Source organism: Mytilinidion resinicola, assembly GCF_010093595.1.
Source record: "Mytilinidion resinicola strain CBS 304.34 unplaced genomic scaffold BDZ99scaffold_1, whole genome shotgun sequence".
NCBI lineage: Eukaryota > Fungi > Ascomycota > Dothideomycetes > Mytilinidiales > Mytilinidiaceae > Mytilinidion > Mytilinidion resinicola.
The window spans coordinates 2744740-2764582 of NW_022985437.1; the positions used below are offsets into that span (position 1 = coordinate 2744740).

Here is a 19843-nt window from a genome sequence, read left to right on the forward strand (position 1 = left end):
CACTCTTCTCTCTCCTTGACCGAAGAAAAGTTGCAGCGCGACGACGACCCACGACACCCCCCGCCAGCATACCTCCATCCAACACCCTCTCCCCCGCCATTCTCCTCATCTGTCTGCCAGCGCCTGTCTGCTCCATCCTCCGCCCCGTGTCCGCTCTCTCGACTTTCCCCTCTCCCTTGTGGAACCTGCGTCATGGAGGCCTCGAAGCAGGAGCTCGACTTTTTCACCACCAATCCCGTCGCGTTGTCGTTACGGAACGTCTATGCATCCTTTTCGGAGCGGAGAGAAGCGCTAGGCCTGTCCAACCCCGGCACCGTTGAGAATATCGCAAAGGAGGTCCAGCGCGATGTCTTCCTCAACAACCTCACATTCTCCGGCATCCGCGCCGATCTCACCAAGGCCTTCAGCGTAGCTCCTCTTTTCCAGGTCTCGCATGCGCTGTCCATGGGGTCACAGGGCCTGCCGCCCTACGCATACGCCGCTATGTACGGGTCACCAAGGGTAGTGATTTTCAACACCCGCACATGTGATTAGTTTAACGTTCAGCCTCCAGGTCTTCCTCCAAGCCAACATCGACAACGACTTCGCGCTCAGCGGCCGCTTCAACTACCGATGGACATCTGCGCTGGTCACAAAGTCGAGCGTGCAGATAATGCCCGGACAAGGCGCCATGTTCTCATTCGAAAACGACTACACCGGTGCCGACTTCACCGCCAGCCTGAAGACCATCAATCCATCTATACTGGATGGCGGTTTGACTGGCGCCGTGATGGGGAGCTACCTGCAATCCATCACCCCCCGTCTTGCTCTTGGAATTGAAGGTGTCTGGAACCGATCAGCGATGGCATACGGCCCTGACCTCATCTTCTCATACGCTGCGCGGTACAAGTCAAACGACTGGATTGCGAGCGCACAATTGCTGGCGCAGGGGGGTGTCCAGGCGTCATACTGGCGGAGACTGACAGATAAGGTCGAGGCTGGTGTGGAGACCAACCTCCAATTCGTAGGTATGGGTCCGGCTGGTGGACCCCTGGGTATGCCGGGACGGAAAGAGGGTGTCACGACCATCGGCGCAAAGTACGATTTCCGGCAGTCATCGGTCAGGGCGCAGTTGGACAGCCAGGGCAAGGTTGGATGCTTGTTAGAAAAGCGGGTTGCACCAGCTGTGAACTTGACATTCGCTGGAGAGATCGACCACCCAAAGGTACATAATTTTCCTCTGATCCCCACAAACAGCGTCAACAAGCTAATACGAATTCCCAGAACACCGCCAAGATCGGCCTAGCAATCTCAATCGAGTCCGCCGACGAAGAGGTCATGATGGCACAAGAACGACCCGGCTTCGAGCAAGCGTCGCCACCCTTCTAGACTCCCACCTCTCACCATCAAATAATACCTCTGTAACCTATACTCTACAACCTACCTCTTCTCTTCGCTGTATTACCAAAATTCCAGACGGTATAAACCAACCGTCCGGCTTCTCTTGCGCCGCCCATTTTCTTCTGGTTGGCTAGGGTTTCTTGCTGCACGATTAGAAGTTCCCCCGTCCTGTGTCTTGTCTTGTTGGTCTGTGTGAACTCGGTCGGCTGCGCATCTTGTGAAAAAATGGTAATGGGGCATGAGACCGAGATTTTTGCGAGCGATTAACTCTGCTTGGTAGAATCTGTGTCCCTACATGATGAGGGTCTCGCGATGGGAAGCGAGGCGGGGCGCGGATAGTGTATATATAGGGTCGAAAATTATAACTTTACTCCGCTAGATGGTTGCGCACTCGATTCCGGATATGCACGTGACATCGAGGGGATTGCTTCAAGCAAGTAATGAAATATCCAAATACACAGGTTGAAAGAGTCGAGTGACCTATATTACACCAATGGAACATATCCGCTTTCCGTTCCCGTTGCCCGTCCCATTTCGTCACCAGATCGTACAACAAGTGTCGTCCACCCGCCAATGCCTTCATCTAGGTTCGATATCCATCCATCGTGCGAAATTATAAGGCTGGGCGCGCTTGGGCAGGTTGTGCGGACGTCCCGGGACCCAGAATCTGTGAACCATGTTAGCATCGTCATTCCATCCTTTTCCGTCCAACCCTCGATGTCCGCATTCCCCCGTTCCCGTTCACCCTCCCCCAACCCTCTCCCAACCCACCCCAACTCAACCAAAGAAACCGCATTAACCCACCTCACTAGCGCTCTGCTGCATCTTCATCTCCCGCTCCATCTCCACCATCTGCTGCTCCTCGCTATACGCCAGCGCCCACGGCACACCCAGCAGCAGCGTCGTCGTGCTGATCACCCACAGCGACTTTCCCCCAAACAGCAGCCCGCTCTTCACCCAGCTGGTCGTTGTAGAGACGGTGTTGCTGATCTTCCGGCGTGTCGAGGCGGGCACGATGTCTTGGAGCGCGGCGATGCGCTCGTAGAGCGATTCGTCGGGCGCCAGCGAGATCTCGCTGTCGTTGTCGGAGTCTGAGGTGGGGAAGGCTTAGCGGGGGTTAGGGGAAGGGGACGCGGGAAGCAGAGAAGGGAATGCGGTGCGGAAGAGCGGGAGAGCGGGTTTGGATGGGGAGATGCGGCGTACCGGTGCTGTCGGTGTCCCAATCGTTTTCGTCGTCGATGGGGGCGTCTTGGGTGCGGGTGAATTCCTCGTCGAGGACTTCTTCGAGTTTGACCATTTTGGATATAGGGTGGGGAGGGTGTTTATAGGGTATATGGAGGTTGGGAGGATTGGGGTGTGATGCGATGCGGTACAGGAGGTGATGCCGATGATGAACTTTTGCGAGATTGCCAAGGATGCCGAGACGGAGCGGGGGAACGTGGTGCCGGGGGACGTCATGCTTTAGCTTTCGTCTCTTCAGACGAGACCCGATACATTTTTATATTTCTTGTACTTGTCGATACGGATGCTATATGCTGGTAATAGTATCAAGACTGTCCGCTATGCTTTCGTCCTGTCCTGATTGTGTTCTTTAATCTCGTATTTAAATTGCTCGTCTTCGTCTTAAGCGTTCTATGTCAACATGTGGCAAAACCAGGACCCTGCTCGTTACACTAGTGATGTCGAATGTTGCGTTTCTCTTCTTCTTCAATTCTGCTGCAGGATCTGCTCCTGTCTTTGGCCTATAGGTAGTAGCTTCCACGTGTGCAATGGGAATACATAACACGCATCCCATCCATTCAGCATCACGGACGGTTCAGCTATCAGGACTTCAAGCATCAGGACCTCAAGCTCTCGCACTCTTTGTACCCTGAACAACAAGGCTATTAGCTGCCCTAGGATTCCTTCCGAAGATCTTTGATCATTGCCACGGAAACCTGACGAGCCGAGTGACGGGTAACGAAACCCGGGAACTGACTCTTCAGCTAATCAGCATCAGACACGACTCCTGGATTGTCTGTGATCAGCATTTAGCTTAGCATTCTATAGGGCAACCTCATCGGAGCAGGTTGAATGCACTCAGCGCCCCACACATCGCCCCAGGGAAGGCCGGGATGTTCCCCATGGAGAACTCGACGTTGACTCCACAACGGTCCGACGTTTCCTTGATTTGCAAATGGACTTTAAAACCCGCGGCATTTCTTATTAGCTCTTCTTTGACCTGCGATCGTAAATACCTCCATCATCATGGTTTCAATGTCTGAGAAAGAAGACCAAGTTACTCATGAAGAATTTGCCAAGCCCGTGACTCAAAACCCGCCGACGCATACAGAGCAGAGCGATTTCGAGACTGACGAATCCATTCTACCCAAAGGTTACTTTTATAGTACATTTTTCTTGGGCAGTTATGCAGCAATAGCCCTGGGTCTTGTGGCTGACGCTTGCCAGTGCCTACGCTGCTCCTATTCTGGGCCAAATCAATGCAGACATTAGACCGGATGAACTCTATGTCTGGGTCTCGCTCGTGTATAACGTCTGCTCTACTGTCTGGTTCCCTATCGTCGGGCGCTTTGGCGACATATTTGGCAGACGATACATGATGATCGCGGGTGCTCTCTGTGCGGTCATTGGCAGTGTTATATGCGCAACTGCTCAGAGTATTCCGGTCTTGGTATAGCATGATCTCCCTCATCAGCAATATCTCCCTTGCTGATGAAGTTTTAGATTGGTGGGAATGTCTTTCTTGGTAGTGCATCAGCAGTGCAGCTATCTTTTGGGTATCTACTAGCTGAGCTTCTGCCAATGAAGTATCGTTATTTTGGAACCGGAACTTTACACCATGAGTAAATCCTTAGTATGGTGATAGAGCCGTCGACTGTACTGAACCAACTCACAGTATTCTCCATAACCGGCAGTGGCTTGGGCTCTGCGATAGTTTACACATTCGTCACGCGATATTCTGTTGGTTGGCGTGGAATCTACTGGTTCCTCCTTGGAATCAATTCAACCGCTTTGATCTGCTAGGTAGCATTCTACTTCCCATCAACTTTTGAAGAGAAGCATAAAACCGACATCGATAGCAAGATGTACTGGATGAAGCACTTTGATTACTTTGGAGTGTTCCTGTTCGCTAGCGGATTCGTCATCTTCCTCATGGGTACGTCGATTGATGGTTCAAATCATCTGCCTAAACCTTTGCTAACAGGGACTAGGTCTGTCTTGGGGTGGTGCGATTTACCCTTGGGGCTCTGCTTCCGTCATCTGTGCTATTGTGATCGGATTCGTGGTTCTTGTCTGCTTCGTTCTGTGGGAGGTATTTGGCCCAATCAAGCAACCTCTTATCCCGTAAGTATTTCGCTTCCACACTAATTGAATGAACTCTTACACTTACTAGCATGCGTCTCTTTCTCAATGGTCACTGGACAGCAGCAGTTGTGCCTCTCGGTCTCGGCGCTAGAGTCTACTACGCTTTTACCATCGTGTGGCCACAACAGGTTGCGGTTCTGTATGCCAATGGAGATTTAATGTACACAGGATATTTGTCGTTGATAGTCGGCTTGGGTATGCGTCCCCTCCCAGCCGGTTGGGCTATCATGCTGACATATGCTGCTTAGAATTTATCACCGGACAAGTGTGTTCAGGTCTGCTTGGGAGGTCCATCGGGAAGATGAGGTACCAATGCATGACTGCTTTCACTCTATGAGGTATATTCCTCGGCTGTAAGATTTGGCTGCCTTTTCAACGGCATATTGGGCTAATCATCGTGACAGGCGCGGCAACCGTAACACCAAATAATAAGAAGACGCGCATCGCCTTATTGTATATCGACTGTGCCTTCATCGGCAGGAACGAGGGCATTTGCTTGACGAATTCGTCCGTTATGGTCAACGATCAGCGTGACATCGGTGTTGCTGGTGGTACCGCTGGATGCGTTCGCTCAGGCATCTCTGCAATCCTTACGGTTATATATACGACGGTCCTGAATAACCGGCTTACAAAGACGATCGCCGCTGAGGTACCGTCAGCATTGATCGGCGCCGGTCTCCCTACCACATCGGTCGCATGGTTTCTGGAAGCTCTAACGGCAGGCACTTCGGAGGCCTTTAAGAGCATCCCTGGTATATCGCAACGTATCATTGCGGTGGGAACTATGGCATCCAAAGTCGCCAATGCCAATGCTTACCGGACGGTCTACCTTACAACAATTGCATTTTCCGGCCTCGCGATCATACTGACATGGTTTGCGCGAAACACCGAGGAGTTCATGACTGGACAGGTGGCTGCTACTCTAAACCGACAAGGGAAAGAGTTGGAAGCGAAGGAGCTTAGTGGTGAGAATGTTTGAAGGTGAATTATTGGGTGTTTAGCGGTCAGGTGAGAGGATAGATATGCCAAAAAAAGGCTGCGAGGCGGACACTCGATACCTAGGTAGGTGTTGAGCGGCCCGCCACTCTTGGGAACGGGGATCTGCCCCAGAGATCTGATATCGTGGGGCGGGGGCACCTGGGCGTTCACGATAAGTGTTGGGGGCTTGGCATAGTTATATCATTCACAACGAAGACTCGGAACTCTGAACCTACAACACCACTTCATCTCTCAGCTACTAGCAATCATCTCGTTTGTTCGGTAAGTCTGCTGGGCTTCATGTGCTGTAGCTCATATCGTCCCTGCGATGGATACCAGCTTTCGGGCTCCTTCTCTACAACATAGAGAACAGTGTCGGGTACATTTTCAGCTCACTCACATCCAGAGCCGCAAACAGGAACTATGTTTCTCATCGCTCTCTTCACGCCGTTCGCAGCCATCCTGCCTGCCATTGCCGACAACTGCACCATCTTCAACTGGGGCCATTAAGTCCAAGTACATCACTCTCGGCGCAGCCCAGCCAGGCTCCGGTGGTGCGAACTGCGAAGCGAACAACTACAACCATTCCTGCGCCATCACTGCCCACGGAGATTATCAAGTTCAATTCACCTACAACATCTCTCGCATTCTCCCCGCTGTTGCGGTCGGAGATAATTGGCCATTCCTCTTCAACGCCGTCAAGTCCCAGGTCACCGTCACCGACAACGGCTCCTTCAACGAAAACCTCATCGCCAGCATCGATACCGCCCGCGAGCTCCCTGCTGATAGCGCGGCGTAAATCACCTTCATGCCGCTCATGCGCTGCGTCTCGGGCTCTATGAACAGCTGCACTGGCAGCCTTAACAACGGCACCGGAGACGAGATGTGCACGCCTGTTTCTCACAACCTTACTTTGGACGACAAAGAGATCCCGTTCTTCGATGGGGTGTACGCGCTTGTGAACATCAGCAAGGAGGACGTCGGGAAGTTCAAGGACCCGTTCGCGACGGAGATTACTAACGACAAGGGCGACGAGGCGTTCGTCCGGGTGGATCAGTGGATGTTGGTTGCGCTGTGCTCGATGGCTACCGTTGCGGTGATGATGTTGTGAGCGCAGATGCTCTGGATCCTTCCCAAGGACTCATGAGGGATGGATTGATTATGCTGATTTGTGTTGAACGTTGCTGGAGACCTCTGGCGTCTTGGGGGAGACTTCAAGGCCGTGACTTTGTGTACCCAAACAGAGTCTAATTTTGCACCTTTACTGTGTTGTGAGTGCGATGAGTACGAGGTAATACGCGTCTTGACGAACACAAGTATATATATTTTCTTCAAGCGCAGTCGTCTGAACCTTGCAGATTCTAGTAGCTGCTTGTTTCTTAATGACCAGTCCTCGGTACAGTACCTGCACAAAAGTATATACGCACCTATTCACCGTTGTCTGAGGTGCTTAACTGCCTGTTTAACAATCCGGAGATATATTTAGCGGACTCCCATATGAGCACAATACGCTAAGTCGCACTAAAGTTAAGTAGTTTCTAAGCGTCCCCTACCACGCAATAATTAAGATTACTGAATAAAAATTTTAGCACGTTAAGTACTAAATGTGAGAAAACCTTTCCGGTCTTAATTTTATATTTGTTTGAATAAGCGTAATCCAAAGATTACAAAAGAGGAGGAAAGTGCTTAGAAACCTATCCTAGTATCTTTTATCTTCTATTTAGCTCTGTTGGGCTGTATATTGGTGATGAAAGGGAGTGTTAGGGAGTAGCGGTAAGGGCTACGGCAGGCGCACAGCACCTCTTGTATATAACCTGACCTTCCTTAGACCTCTCTCACAGCATCATCATCTACCAATACATCACGTACACGGCCTACAGCTCCTTGTTCGGTGACAGGGAGGTTCGCCGCGGATTTATGGGGGAGTGTGCCCATATAGAAGTCCTAGTGCTGTACCATCGCGATACTCGGCAAGATTCTCTCGAGGTAGGGTACACCGTAAATCTCCTTGAACTAACATCAAAAAGAAGAAACCCCATTTTTAACCGATGCGGAAATCGAATTGGCTCTCCAGCTCAAAGGAATAAAGACGGCAAAAGATTGGGCCGCCCAGCTACCACTGCGCTGCCATACAATGGAGTCTCAATTTCTTACAAGATCGCTAAGTGGCCGAATCTTTCTTAAGTCGTTAGTATAATAGTATAACTAGCGGCTAAAAGTTTATTTATATTATCTATATTATTTATATTCTATTTAGCTGTTGTAGCTCACCTTAGGGTCTATGCAGTTGTGCTATCTAGGCTAATTTACACGAGGAAACCGTTCGCTGCCTCGCAACGTTCGGATGAAAACCTCGTTTTCTATGGTGTAGAACGCCATGCGTTCCTTGATGTTTTACGCGTCTGCAGTGAACACGTAGTGGCTCTATAAGCTTTACTAAGGAGATAATAGGTATATAAAGTATTATTTGGGAGTTAGATCCTGAGATTGGATAAAGGCCCGCCCTGTCCACGGATCTTACAATGCCTCGTTATTAAAATTCGTACACTCCTTTACCGCTGCATAAGGCGCCTTATAGTATTTTCAACATTCCGAGTAAGAGAGAACTTTGATATTTTAGACAACTAGTAAACTTGCGAGGCTACCTTAGACAGCACCAACAGGGTGTACGCAGATTGGAAGTCTATCCACTGCCCCCGGTTTCTGTTAGTACATTGAAGCTCCACAGACAGTTACAGGAAAGTATACGGATATCTCTGGCACGGCACTTGAAGGATGGGACAAATGGGTTTTCTTGTGAAGAACATAATAAACGCCCACCAACAGCAAAACAAATACCCAGCATTAATCGCACACGTGCCTCAATGCGGCAGCCACACTTCATTCTTTTAACGCCAGTCTATAAATCAACACCTGTCTTGATCGCCTCGACTTTGAAAGAAATGGAAAACATAGTAAGAACTATAGCAGAGGCTCTTGACTCCGCAGCTCAAGGCCGCTGCTCATCCCGCTGCCGCTCTATCCCGTTATGACGCCCCCTCGCACCCTCCATCCTCCGTCCTCGATTAGACGAATTGAACGTTCATAGAATACGAGCCCTCCGCTCCAAGCGACTCGAATATTCCCCGATGCTCCACCGGAAACGTCCTAGCCCACTCGATCCTCGGATAGACACCCCCCTTTCTATCCTGCATCCGCACATACGGCTTCTTCGTATAGGCGTACGTGTAGTCTTGTCCAAGCGTCCACGCCATGCTTGCTACCCCTCGAAGCGCTAAGACCAACTCAATTGTTCCTCGGCGTCCCGGATGCTTCAACACCGCCGCAACGGCATCGGGGAGCGTGATGTCCAATGCGAGCACTCGAGTAATTTCAGGGTCGAGGGTCGGGTACAAAGCGGCGCGGGCATCGCGCCATTCATCTGCGACGTTGGTCATCTCCACTATGGCTTTTTTGGCAGCGGCAGAGAAGGAGGTTTCAGCCAAATTGAGGGCGTATTTTTCCCGCTTCGACGCCTGTGCGAGGCCGTTCGGGTGGAATACCTTACTCTCGACCTCCTGAAATCCACGCCAGGTCTTTCCCGCTGCAGCCGCCTTTGCTTTGAGGGAGGTTATGAGGGCGGGCATGGCGCGGAGCTCGGTCCGGGAGGTGATGACCAGCTTAGCGTCCTCGTTGTGGGTCCAGAGCTCCTCCAGCTTCTCGATGTTGGCCTTGAGCAGCTTGCAGGTGGACTTCAGCTGCCAGGGGGTGGCGCTCAAGACTTCGCCGTTGGTATTGATCCGGATGGTGTTGTTGAAGAGGTTGGAGAGGATCTTCTGGCGGAGCTCGGCGGGGAGCGTGACAAGGGAGGGAACCGTGGTGGTTGACATGGTCGGTGTGGTGTTTGGTTGACGATCGATTTGGTGATTGGTTGAGGGTTGGATAGTTGTACGAGGAGTAACTGGTTAGTTTATGTTGTTGTTGGTGGGTGTTGCGGTAGGTGCTGTGGTGGGTGCGCGATTGCAGAAGGAAGTTAGTGTCCTGAGAAAAGTACTGTGAGGGAGTTTAAATACGCCTGCCTGGCATCCAGCTGAATTCACTGAAGAGGTCGTCAGTGACTCTTGAGGGTCTTCGCATTGCTGCCAATTCACTAGATGGCCCCCTTTGGGTGAGTTCCCACCTATTCAATCAATTTATGTACACCTTTTTAGCGCCGTATGAGGTGGTCTAGCGAACTTTCTGGCAGTTCAAAAGCCTGGTTTTTAAGTTCGTAGAAGCATGATGAGACACTCCACACAGTGGTAAAAGAGTGTTTACAGAAGAAGATATTCCAGAGAAATGTGCAATCAAGTGTGTAAAGCTAGCATGTACAGTCTGTGTACACCTTTTCAGCGCCGTACGAGGTGGCCTAGCGAGCTTTCTGCCAGTCCACAGTCATGATATTCAGATTCGTAGATGCGTCATGAGGCATCTCAGACAGTGGCAAAAGAGTGTAAATTCATCGATTACAGGATACACATATCTGAGAGAGAAGTGCAATCAAATGTGTAAAGATACTATAATTCCTTAAACGGTCAAATTTGGTAGTCAAGGACTAGCATTCACAGTCTATGCATACCTTTTTAACGCCGTCAGGGGTGGCCCAGCAAGCTTTCTGACAATTCAAAAGCCTGGTTTTCAAATTTATAGAAGCATGATGAGGCACCTTAGACAGTGCCAAACCAGTGTAAATGCATCCGCGTTTAGTCTGTGTACACCATTTCAACCCCGGCTGAGGTGGCCCAGCGAGCTTCTGGTCAGTTCACAATCACGATATTCAGAACTGTAGACTTATTATGAGGCCCCTCCGACAGTGGCAAACGAGTGTGAATGCATCAGCGTTTACAGTTTGTGTACACCATTTCAATGCCGTCTGAGGTGGCCTAGCGAGCTTTCTGACAGTTCAAAATCATGGCTTTTAGGTGCGTAGAAGCATGATGAGGCACCTTAGACAGTGGCAAGGAAGTGTGTAAGTATACTAGTTTTATTAAATCTACATCCCATTGACTACAATTCATTAGCTAATCCACCTGGATTGCCCCCCAACTGCAAGTCCTTTGGCCCTTACTACGCTCGCTTGGATCCCCCCACCTCCCCCTCGTACCTAGGCAAACTGCAAACCGCCAGTATACATCATCCCGTCACTTGAGCTTCGGATAGACTTCCCATGGCCTCCTGGAACGGTTCCTACCAGCTCAATTCGCGGGTATATGTCCTTCCTGTCCTCCATGGGAACCGCCATGCCTTGTTCGGTCTGCGCACTCTCGTAGTTATCCTCAACTCCGCTGCCTGTCTCTCGGACGTTGCGAATCACCAAATCCCACCAAGTTCGCTCCTGGTCTCGATTCAGCCGACTGACAGCCATTGCCATTGGAGTAGGCATCGTCAAGTTATACTTCAGGGCCCGTGTGACGTTGGGGTCGAGACCTTCGAGGCCGTCGTAGGGCTCCCACAATGGCGACCACGATAGTCCGACGTTGACGGCCTTCATGAAGATCTCTCGATTCCGATGAGTGATACCCGGCGCGCCGATTGTGCGAGCTAGGTGATTGCCCAATTCTCTGTCGTTGTTCGCTTCCTGAAGTGCGTTGTTGTGGAACCAGACTATTTCGATCTCTTGGAAACCATACCACGGCTCTTTGGCCGCAGCGGCCTTGTCCTTGAGGCGCTGTGTGACGGCAGGAAGCTGGCAGAGCTGGCTCGGGGAAGTTATCCGTACGGTCGTATCGGCACGCGGAATCCACAGGCGCTCGACGGTCTCGATGTCTTCTTTGAAGACCGTGTTAGCTGTCTTGAGGTCCGAATGAATGATGTAGATGCTGCCGTTTCGGCGAATCTGGACTTTGTTGTTGGATGCATGGTCCAAGATCTTTTGGCGAAGCTCAGGTGGCGCAGCGAGGAGGAACGACATTTCGAGGGAGCGTTTGTTGTGATTGAGCTGGCGAATGGTGCAACTTTGCAGTGCGTTGTACAATGCTGGCAGTGGAAGATAAAGACGTTGTGCAGGATCTTGGCAGTGGAAGGTGATTGGACAATGATTTGGATCTGGGCAATGCTGGCGGATCCTTAGGCGAAGAAGTCTCGTGACTGAACTTTCCCGAGTGGCTCCGCATGCATTCATGCTCTAGGCTCGATAATAATCCAGGCTCAACTCTTCCTCGCTAAAACAACTGATTCAACCCATTCCACGTTTCCGAGGCAGATCTTGCGAGCTGATCTTTTGTTCGACTTCTCAAAATCGACCTTGTGATCTCGGAATGGTCCCTGTGAACTCGACTCGAGGATACACCGTGTCTCGATCCATTATCCGCACGAAAGGCTCTCCATTATACGCATTCTCGCAATGGCCTGCGAGTTGCTCAACAAAGCCGTAAACGGACCCCTGGATCCAGTGGTTCATGAGCGGGTGCTAGACGAGTTGGTGGTTGACGGTGTGTTACGGATAGTAGAGAAAGAGATTGGTGTCCAGAGAACCAAATCTGTAACGCGCTTTAAGTACCTCAGTAACGATTCATTTACTACTGACTCTGTGCGAGCAGAAATAAATCATCTTTCATGCAGGTAAAGTACTCAGCTAAAAGCGCTATGTTGGAGATGAAAGGCAATTTACCTATTTAGAGTTTCGAGCATATTGTCGCGGAACAAGGAGCTGTATGCCGTGTACGTGATATATTAGATGATGATGATGATAGAGAAGAGAGAGATCTAGAGGAAGGTGAGGCTATATACAAGAGGTGCCCAGGGCGGCCGTTCAACCAACCTGACAAGTAACAGGAGAGAGTGAAGGCTGTAGGTGTTGTATTTGATGATGAGGATGAGGATGTAGAGGAGAAGGAGAGGTCTGGAGGAAGGTGAGGCTATATACACAAGGTGCTATGCGCCTGCCGTAGCCCTCACCGCTACTCCCTAACATATGTCACAACCAGTTGAACAGTTGGGCGAGGCTGATTGAAGGCCTGGCTGTCGAGAGGCCTGGCTGTCGAGAGGCCTGGTTGATTGACTATTGATGTTCCGTTGGAGTTAGAATATAATATCGCGACTTGGCTGCCGGAGGTTAGTAATCCCAGGTAGAGTCTTTACATGTCTAACACCACCACTACTATGCCGTCGTAATAGCGCGCTTAACCTTAGAAATACTAAAAAGAACAATATAGATTAAGAATCTAAGTAAGGGGACTACTAATCGTACACCCCCTAATTCCTAGACGTACACCCCCTCCCCCCCCTATCGCTTCACCACGTTCTGATTGGCTCGGAGGGCTGCTCCGTAGCCTCCGATTCGCTCGCTTAACTTGCTCATTCATTCCGAATGCTCTCTCCAAATGCGGCCATGTACAACACAAGCAATTACATCATGCCAATTTGTATAGCCTTACGTACGAGCTTATATACAAGCTCACGTACGAGCTCATGTATAGCCTCACGTACGAGCTCACGTACGAGCTCACGTACGGCCTCATGTATAGCATCACGTACAGCCTTGTGTATAGCATTACGTACGGCCTCACGTACGAGCTCACGTACGGCCTCGTGTATAGCATCACGTATGGCCTCACATACGAGCTCACGTACGGCCTCGTGCATAGCATCACGTACGGCCTCGCGTATAGCATCACGTGTAGAGAGACGTAAGGGTGAATGCCCGGAGGAAGCTCCGGGCTCTCCGAGCCAATCAGAAGGTGGTGAAGCGCCAAGAGGGGGGGGTGTACATGGAGTGAAAAGGGGGTGTACGTCTAGGAATTAGGGGGTGTACGATTAGTAGTCCCCCTAAGTAAAGGGGAGGGATAAACGCACAGCCCCTAATCACTCCACGCACACCCCCCCTCTCTTGGCGCTTCACCACCTTCTAATTGGCTCGGAGCAGCGCGGAGCTTCCTCCGGGCATTCACCTTTACATCTCTCTGCACGTGATGCTATACGCGAGGCCGTACGTGATGCTATACACGAGACCGTACGTGATGCTATACACGAGGCCGTACGTGAGCTCGTACGTGAGGCTATACGTGAGCTTGTACGTGAGCTTGTACGTAAGCTTGTATGTAAGCTTGTACGTGAGCTCGTGCGTAAGCTTGTATGTGAGCTCGTACGTAAGGCTATACAAATGGGCGAGCCTAATCGTAGCCCCCCTTTTCACTCGTCGTAGCCCCCCTTTTCTCTCCGTGTAGCCCCCCCAAATTAGGTCTAGCTCCGGCCCGTATAAATATTGTTCCACTAATCAAACTCACTCGCTTGCCTCTAGCTTGCCTCGCACGCCAAGATCACCAAATATATACATCACCAGTGAACACACAACATTCTCTCCAACATCCCACCTCAACACCATGCCACTCCGGGCACCCCCTTGGGCCCGCTACGAGTCCGTAGAGGCTGGTATAGCATCTATCCAGGCCTATGCAAAGGCGCAGGGCTATGCCTTGCGAAAATGTGGTAATAAGTATGACAAACGTACTCCACCACAAGTGCGCAAAGTTTTTGTGTAATGCGACTGCAATTGGACGGAGGCCATCTAGGCGCTTTCCGCTTCTAGACTAGCTAGAGTAGATAGAGTGAATAGACTCCTGCTGGCCTAGATAATGCATCCTTTCCAATTTGTGTATACATACTCTCCATTTTACGCAGCCTATATAGAGGCAAGCGAGTGAGTTTGATTAGTGGAACAATATTTATACGGGCCGGAGCTAGACCTAATTTGGGGGGGCTACACGGAGAGAAAAGGGGGGCTACGATTAGGCTCGCCCATACAAATCGGTATAATGCGATTGCTTGTGTTGTACATGGCCGCATTTGGAGAGAGCATTCGGAATTAGTGAGCGAGTTAAGCGAGCGAATCGGAGGCTATGGAGTAGTCCTCTAAGCCAATTAGAAGGCGGTGAAGCAACAGGGTGTGCGTGGAGTGATTAGGGGGTGTGCGTTTATCCCTCCCCTTAATTTTTACTTGCCCGATTAATTGATTGAATAGACGGTAGCCCTGGAGGTGCCGTGTGCCTGCCGTAGCCCTTGCCGTTATTCCCTAGCAGCCCTAAAAGATAGCAGGCGTCCCCGTCTGGTGCCTATTGAAACAAAGTTAAGAAGGGGGAGTAGGTGCTGTGCAGGCTGTGCAGGGCGTAGATGCGTGTAGCAGCTGCACACGTTATACATAATAAAGTAGTGTAGGAAGTGTGCATATAGAAGTCAATTATACCGTGCGGGCTGCTAGGGATGCTAAGAGGGCTAGCTTAGAAAGGCGAATAGGCTGGGTTCGTAGGTGTCGTTTCGTAGAGAGTCGACAACATCCGGCTGTTTAAGGAATGTTAAGAAGGGACAAGGTGTCTAACGCCGTGTCGATAGAGAGAGCAGGGAGGGTGTGTTAGGAGAGGGCCGCCTGCAGTGCCGCGGTAAAATGAAGCCTTCGTAGAAAGTGTTAACTAAGTACAGTGCTGCGCTTAAATACAGACATAAGTCGGAAGAGTGAGTGGTGATTGATCTGTAAATGAATCTCCGGGTGCTTAAGAAACCTGCTTAGCTACTGATTATCATGGAACAAGGAGCTACATACGGTATACGTGATGTATTGGAGAATAATGATAATGGAGAAAAAAGAGAGATCTAAAGGAAGGTGGGTCTATATACAAGAGGTGCTGTGCGCCTGCCGTAGCCCTCACCGCTACTCCCTTACACATATGTGGCTAAGGTCTATAGCTAAAGGCCGGAAGGGGCTGAGTGCCAGAAAATTAGTCTGTATACAGGTACACATCACTGCCTATGATGGCCTAGCGAGTTTGCCATGTTTCAAGATTTCTATCTAGGTTTGCGTTCGGAAGTTTAGAAGTCAGGCGGAGGACCATGGGCAGTGAATGGTGTATGAGTGTAGAAAGAGCAAACGAGAGATAGAGGGAAACGAAGAGATGTTGTGTGATTGTAGAATTTCATTCAATAGAAACTTATTCGGAGAAGCTATTCGATTTTAGTTCTGTCTGTAAGAGATCGGTGACACTTTGCAATCACGAGGTCAAGGAGCTCTAACGATGTCTCAGTAAGAAGATTCCAATTCAAAGGCCATAATATATTCCGCATAGCGCATTCAAATTCTTGAATAACGGAAGATGCCACACCGAAACGTCATTCCCAAAACACCAGTCTATGACTCAATCGCTCAGTTTGCAGCCCTCAGAGGTGGCCCGCCAAGCTTACGCAATGTTCAAAATGATGAACATCTGTCTCAACTACACTGAAGCCTCCCATACAGTGTCAACTGTGTGTACACAGACCTACGCCTTTGCAGTTCAGATCCACTCTATGCCCCCGATATGGAAGGGAATCATAGCCTCCGAGTTCCTCTTTTCAAATGTCGCCTTGTGCTCCTTTGGAAGTATGCCTGTGAACTCAATTCTCGGTTGCACGCCATTACCTTTCCGGTCCTCCATCTGCACGAACGGAGTCCCAGCGTCTCCTTTGAACGCAGAACTGTAGTCCTCCGCGAGCTCCCTTAAAACGCACCAAGCCCCGGTCTGCATACTGTCCCATTTCCGGCTTGACCACCCCTTCACAGCATCCCTGTCGGCCTTAGGTAACGTAAGATTAGATTTGACGATTCTAGTAACCTCTGGATTTAGAGTAGGCCTCAAAACGTAACGGTTAAGATCCCATTCTCTGACGACGCACAAGTAAAGTGACTGCATCACCTGGTCCTTCGAAAGCCAATCGGGTAAGTCGGCTAGGACCTGCTTTATGGCGGTTGGATGGAAAATGATCAGTCCAGCCTCTTCGAAACCACTCCATTGCTTTCCGTTATTCGCTTTGGCGGTTTTCTGCTTCAGTTGTGCGATGACAGACGGGAGTTGGGGGAGCTCTTTCGGATATGTGACGAGAAGCGTGGCATATTGAGGAGGGCTCCAGAGGTTTTGGATCGTGTCAACGTCCTCTTTGAGTAGCTTGCATACGGATTGCAATTGCCACGGCATGTTGAAGATCTCGCCGTCTTTGTTGGTTCGGATTTCGTTGGTGAATAGATTTTGTAAGATCTGCTGACGAATCTCGGCTGGCGCGGCCATGAGGCGAGATTCTGGAGTGGTGGCCATGCTGGGCGTTGCTGGCTCTGGTGGTGGTGATGGTGATAAGAGGTGGCGTGGAGTGTGGCGGTTAGGTGCTAGGAAGAGTTGATGTTCTAAGCCTGCAGGAATGTGTTTAAGTAGGCGTGCCTGACAGACAGCAATTCACCAAGCAGGGCGGTGAACCCGCGTGACTGCGACTGAGGTGGCTTAGTAGTTTTAATGGTTAGTCAAATTGCTGATCTTAGATTGTATTCGGATTCGTAATAGTGAGTTCGAGTACCTTAAGTAGTGGTGAAGAGGTGTACGTAAGTCTATGAGGTATTAGAGAAAGTAGGAAGGTGATGTCATGCGCTCATAGTAACTCACCTCCATTGGAGGCGCCGAAGGCGCTGGTCGGTATTGTTTTTTACCCGTGAGAGCTCGCTGACGCTCGTAGTAATTTCATGCTGTTAGAGGGTCAGTAAACTGAAGGCGTGGGCGCCAGAACACGGCATGCACCTCGCTATCACTGTCTAGGGCGGTCTATCAATTTGAACTATTGTTCGAAATCATACACATGGATCTCACCCAAATTTCCGAAAATACGGGGAGACACCACAAGTAGCGGTGAGAACGTGTACACATGTCGACGAATATGAACTACCGGAGAGAAATAAGAGATTTCCGCAAATCTCGACTGCTCGTAGAAAATAACGAATCAAAACCCCTTCCGAGGTGCTACTCGATTTTAACCCTGCCGGTAGGTGCTCGCCACTGCTATTTCCAATACTGGCAGGTGTTAGGCAAACCTAGATGATGATCATCACAAGATGGGCAGTGCTAATAGATTCTTGGGAGATCCAATTCGAAGGTTTTATGAGTTCTAAGTAAGAAAGAAAGATCACTAAAGAAAAAAACTACATTCCAAAAAACTACATTCCAAAAAACCTGCGGTGCTTCCCCGTGGGATTTCAAGTCTAGCCGCGATTTTCAGCTTTAGGTAGTACAAATTAGACTGCCTCTTGGCTAACCGGCTACATACTGGCTGGACCGCTCCTCGCGGCGGTGTCGAGTGAGTAGGATTGGAGATAAGCAATGAAATATCCATGTGCCTAGACTTATAGCCTAGTACTGTAGCATTGCGAACGAGAGCCAGAAGCTCGCGAACCTATTAACCGCCCTAAGCGTCATCATGCTCCGTGAAAGTGACGCCAGAGAGATCCAGTTCGATCTCGTGTTCGTCTAGATCCGGCAGCACTGCCCTGTACTTAATTGGCAGGGATCCCGTGATTTCGGCTCGAGGGTCTGATAACTCTCCTTTCTCTGCTTTGAGAGCGTAGTAAGGCTTGTATAACAATCCCTTCTTCTCTTTGACGAAAGGGAAAAGCGAAGCATCGAACTTCAACCAATGCGCATCATAGAGGAACCCGTAGTCCTGGTCAATTCCCGCAACGAAATCTGTCAGGTAGTCAAGCTCCCATGACCACCATATCCAAGCCTCCGGGAGAGTATTGGGAGCGAAGGCAACGGCGCTAGGAAGCGTCACCTCAAGCCTCACGAGCGCTCCGGGTGGAGCAATCGCTGGATCGAATGCGGTATAGAGATAATACAAGTCTTCTTGCCACGCTTTTACGGTGTTGTATACCTCGGCAACTAGCTGTCGAGTAGATCCAGTCGGTCTCGCAGAATCCGAATAGCGGATTCCTCCCGTACGGCTGAGAAATCTGAAGAATTGGGCTGCATCCTTTGATGCTTCCTGTAGTGCCTTGGGGTGAAAGAGCGCAAGCTCTACCTCCTTAAACCCCTCCCAAGTCTTGTTCAGCCTCGTAGCCTTGTCCATCACCTTTGTTGTCACGGCGGGGAGTTGTCGTAGCTCGTTGGGAGAGGTCAGGCGCAGTATGACATCCGTTGGGGGGAAATGAAGGTCTTGTAAAACCTCCATATCCTGTTTGAGCAACCTACACACAGCTTCCAGTTGCCACGGTGAACTCTTAAGTTCGCCATTCTTGATACTGAACTCTGGCTCGAACAGGCTGGACAGTATCTGCTGGCGAATTTCGGCCGGCGCGGTTGTAAGGGAGGGCTGGGTGGCCTCTGGGTGCGACATTGTGGCTCCTCTTTAGTACCTTGATTTGATCTAGTAATAGGGACTTGTTGGCTGAACCTAGATTTAGTGGTGGCTTGTGGGATGTATGACGCAGATAAGGTGGATAATATCCCAGGAATAAAGATCGTAGTGGAGGCTAAATACCACGCTCGTCCGCTAAACGGCACCAGATTCACTACCGATCCAGCCAGTGAATCCAGCGGGCCGCACTCGACGTGTGACTGTGTAGTGTTTGCCAAAGACATAAAACGTGTAGTTAATAGGTGAATGTACGATATCAGATCTTAGTGGGTTTAAGCAGAGCGAATACAATTCGGGATAATAGGAATTGTTCAACGGTGTTTCCTATTAGATTTTGGTAGACTAAGAGAACGCGAAGCTCGTACTCTTGGTCTCCAAAGCGTTATTGCGTTGAGAGATCTGAGGCCCGAGACATATTGCGCAATCCAACTTATTACTCGAAAACTCCGTCCTTCTTCAAGTTTCTTCGGGAAAGAGCAGACGGTGACCACCGACCTAGTTTGGGCTCTCGGCCAAGTCCTGTCCTGTTCCTTGACCGCGCCGAGAGGAAAAGCTGTAACATCGTAACCCAATCTACCGTTCTTGACAAGTCGAGGAACATGGTGGTGGACCGTGGCAACTGCCTGTTGAACACAGCCGATCGCGTACAGACACCACCGACACCGATCACCTTTTCCATCGTGGAAACCGGTGGCCGGATTGAGACGTGCAATGTCGATCTTGACGAGTGAAGTACCATCCAGGTTCAAGGCCAGATAGAGAAAGGCCAATGGATACTGCCATGCTTCTCCCGTATAGAAGAGTTCGTCGATTTGTTGTTTCTTGGTCCTGAATGACTGTGTCCTCGTTCGTTCTTGGATGGAATATAACAACCTGGCCCATAGCTTGCAGCGGCTTGTTGTGCGTTCCAAGAAGGTGTTTGGGTGATTTCGATATTTTGGATTCTTCCTGCCTTCCTCGAGCG

The 19843-nt window shown here is 50.2% G+C and overlaps 9 protein-coding genes across 9 annotated transcripts; 4 read left to right on the plus strand and 5 right to left on the minus strand.

Annotated features, from left to right (window-relative positions):
• Positions 1-47: 47 nt before the first annotated feature.
• On the plus strand, positions 48-1769 carry BDZ99DRAFT_457485 (eukaryotic porin family protein). Its single transcript, XM_033718687.1, has 3 exons — positions 48-501; positions 554-1204; positions 1264-1769. Exons 1-3 carry the CDS (start codon positions 193-195, stop codon positions 1366-1368), a joined length of 1065 nt encoding a protein of 354 aa, XP_033584733.1. The 5' UTR covers positions 48-192; the 3' UTR covers positions 1369-1769.
• Positions 1770-1937: 168 nt separating this feature from the next.
• Positions 1938-2690, minus strand: BDZ99DRAFT_457486 (mitochondrial import translocase, subunit Tom22). Its single transcript, XM_033718688.1, has 3 exons — positions 2584-2690; positions 2185-2471; positions 1938-2047 (listed from the first exon to the last, which is right to left on the minus strand). Exons 1-3 carry the CDS (start codon positions 2675-2677, stop codon positions 1994-1996), a joined length of 435 nt encoding a protein of 144 aa, XP_033584734.1. The 5' UTR covers positions 2678-2690; the 3' UTR covers positions 1938-1993.
• A 937-nt stretch (positions 2691-3627) lies between these two features.
• Positions 3628-5725, plus strand: BDZ99DRAFT_484515 (MFS general substrate transporter; the record flags this gene model as incomplete). The annotated part of the gene is made up of 8 exons (XM_033722647.1): positions 3628-3827; positions 3874-4051; positions 4105-4223; positions 4515-4537; positions 4593-4725; positions 4775-4941; positions 4995-5021; positions 5151-5725. 8 exons carry the CDS (start codon positions 3628-3630, stop codon positions 5723-5725), a joined length of 1422 nt encoding a protein of 473 aa, XP_033584735.1.
• A 541-nt stretch (positions 5726-6266) lies between these two features.
• BDZ99DRAFT_457488 (uncharacterized protein) lies at positions 6267-7016 on the plus strand. The gene has a single exon (XM_033718689.1). It carries the CDS (start codon positions 6533-6535, stop codon positions 6833-6835), a length of 303 nt encoding a protein of 100 aa, XP_033584736.1. The 5' UTR covers positions 6267-6532; the 3' UTR covers positions 6836-7016.
• Positions 7017-8789: 1773 nt separating this feature from the next.
• Positions 8790-9593, minus strand: BDZ99DRAFT_513993 (uncharacterized protein; the record flags this gene model as incomplete). The annotated part of the gene is made up of 1 exon (XM_033724769.1): positions 8790-9593. One exon carries the CDS (start codon positions 9591-9593, stop codon positions 8790-8792), a length of 804 nt encoding a protein of 267 aa, XP_033584737.1.
• Positions 9594-10846: 1253 nt separating this feature from the next.
• BDZ99DRAFT_530982 (uncharacterized protein) lies at positions 10847-11653 on the minus strand (the record flags this gene model as incomplete). Its single annotated transcript, XM_033726424.1, has 1 exon — positions 10847-11653. The coding sequence occupies one exon, from the start codon at positions 11651-11653 to the stop codon at positions 10847-10849; it is 807 nt and encodes a 268-aa protein (XP_033584738.1).
• Positions 11654-14040: 2387 nt separating this feature from the next.
• On the plus strand, positions 14041-14274 carry BDZ99DRAFT_457489 (uncharacterized protein). The gene has a single exon (XM_033718690.1). It carries the CDS (start codon positions 14064-14066, stop codon positions 14220-14222), a length of 159 nt encoding a protein of 52 aa, XP_033584739.1. The 5' UTR covers positions 14041-14063; the 3' UTR covers positions 14223-14274.
• A 1730-nt stretch (positions 14275-16004) lies between these two features.
• On the minus strand, positions 16005-16799 carry BDZ99DRAFT_513995 (uncharacterized protein; the record flags this gene model as incomplete). Its single annotated transcript, XM_033724770.1, has 1 exon — positions 16005-16799. One exon carries the CDS (start codon positions 16797-16799, stop codon positions 16005-16007), a length of 795 nt encoding a protein of 264 aa, XP_033584740.1.
• Positions 16800-17931: 1132 nt separating this feature from the next.
• Positions 17932-18858, minus strand: BDZ99DRAFT_470739 (uncharacterized protein; the record flags this gene model as incomplete). Its single annotated transcript, XM_033721645.1, has 1 exon — positions 17932-18858. The coding sequence occupies one exon, from the start codon at positions 18856-18858 to the stop codon at positions 17932-17934; it is 927 nt and encodes a 308-aa protein (XP_033584741.1).
• Between the last annotated feature and the right edge of the window lie 985 nt (positions 18859-19843).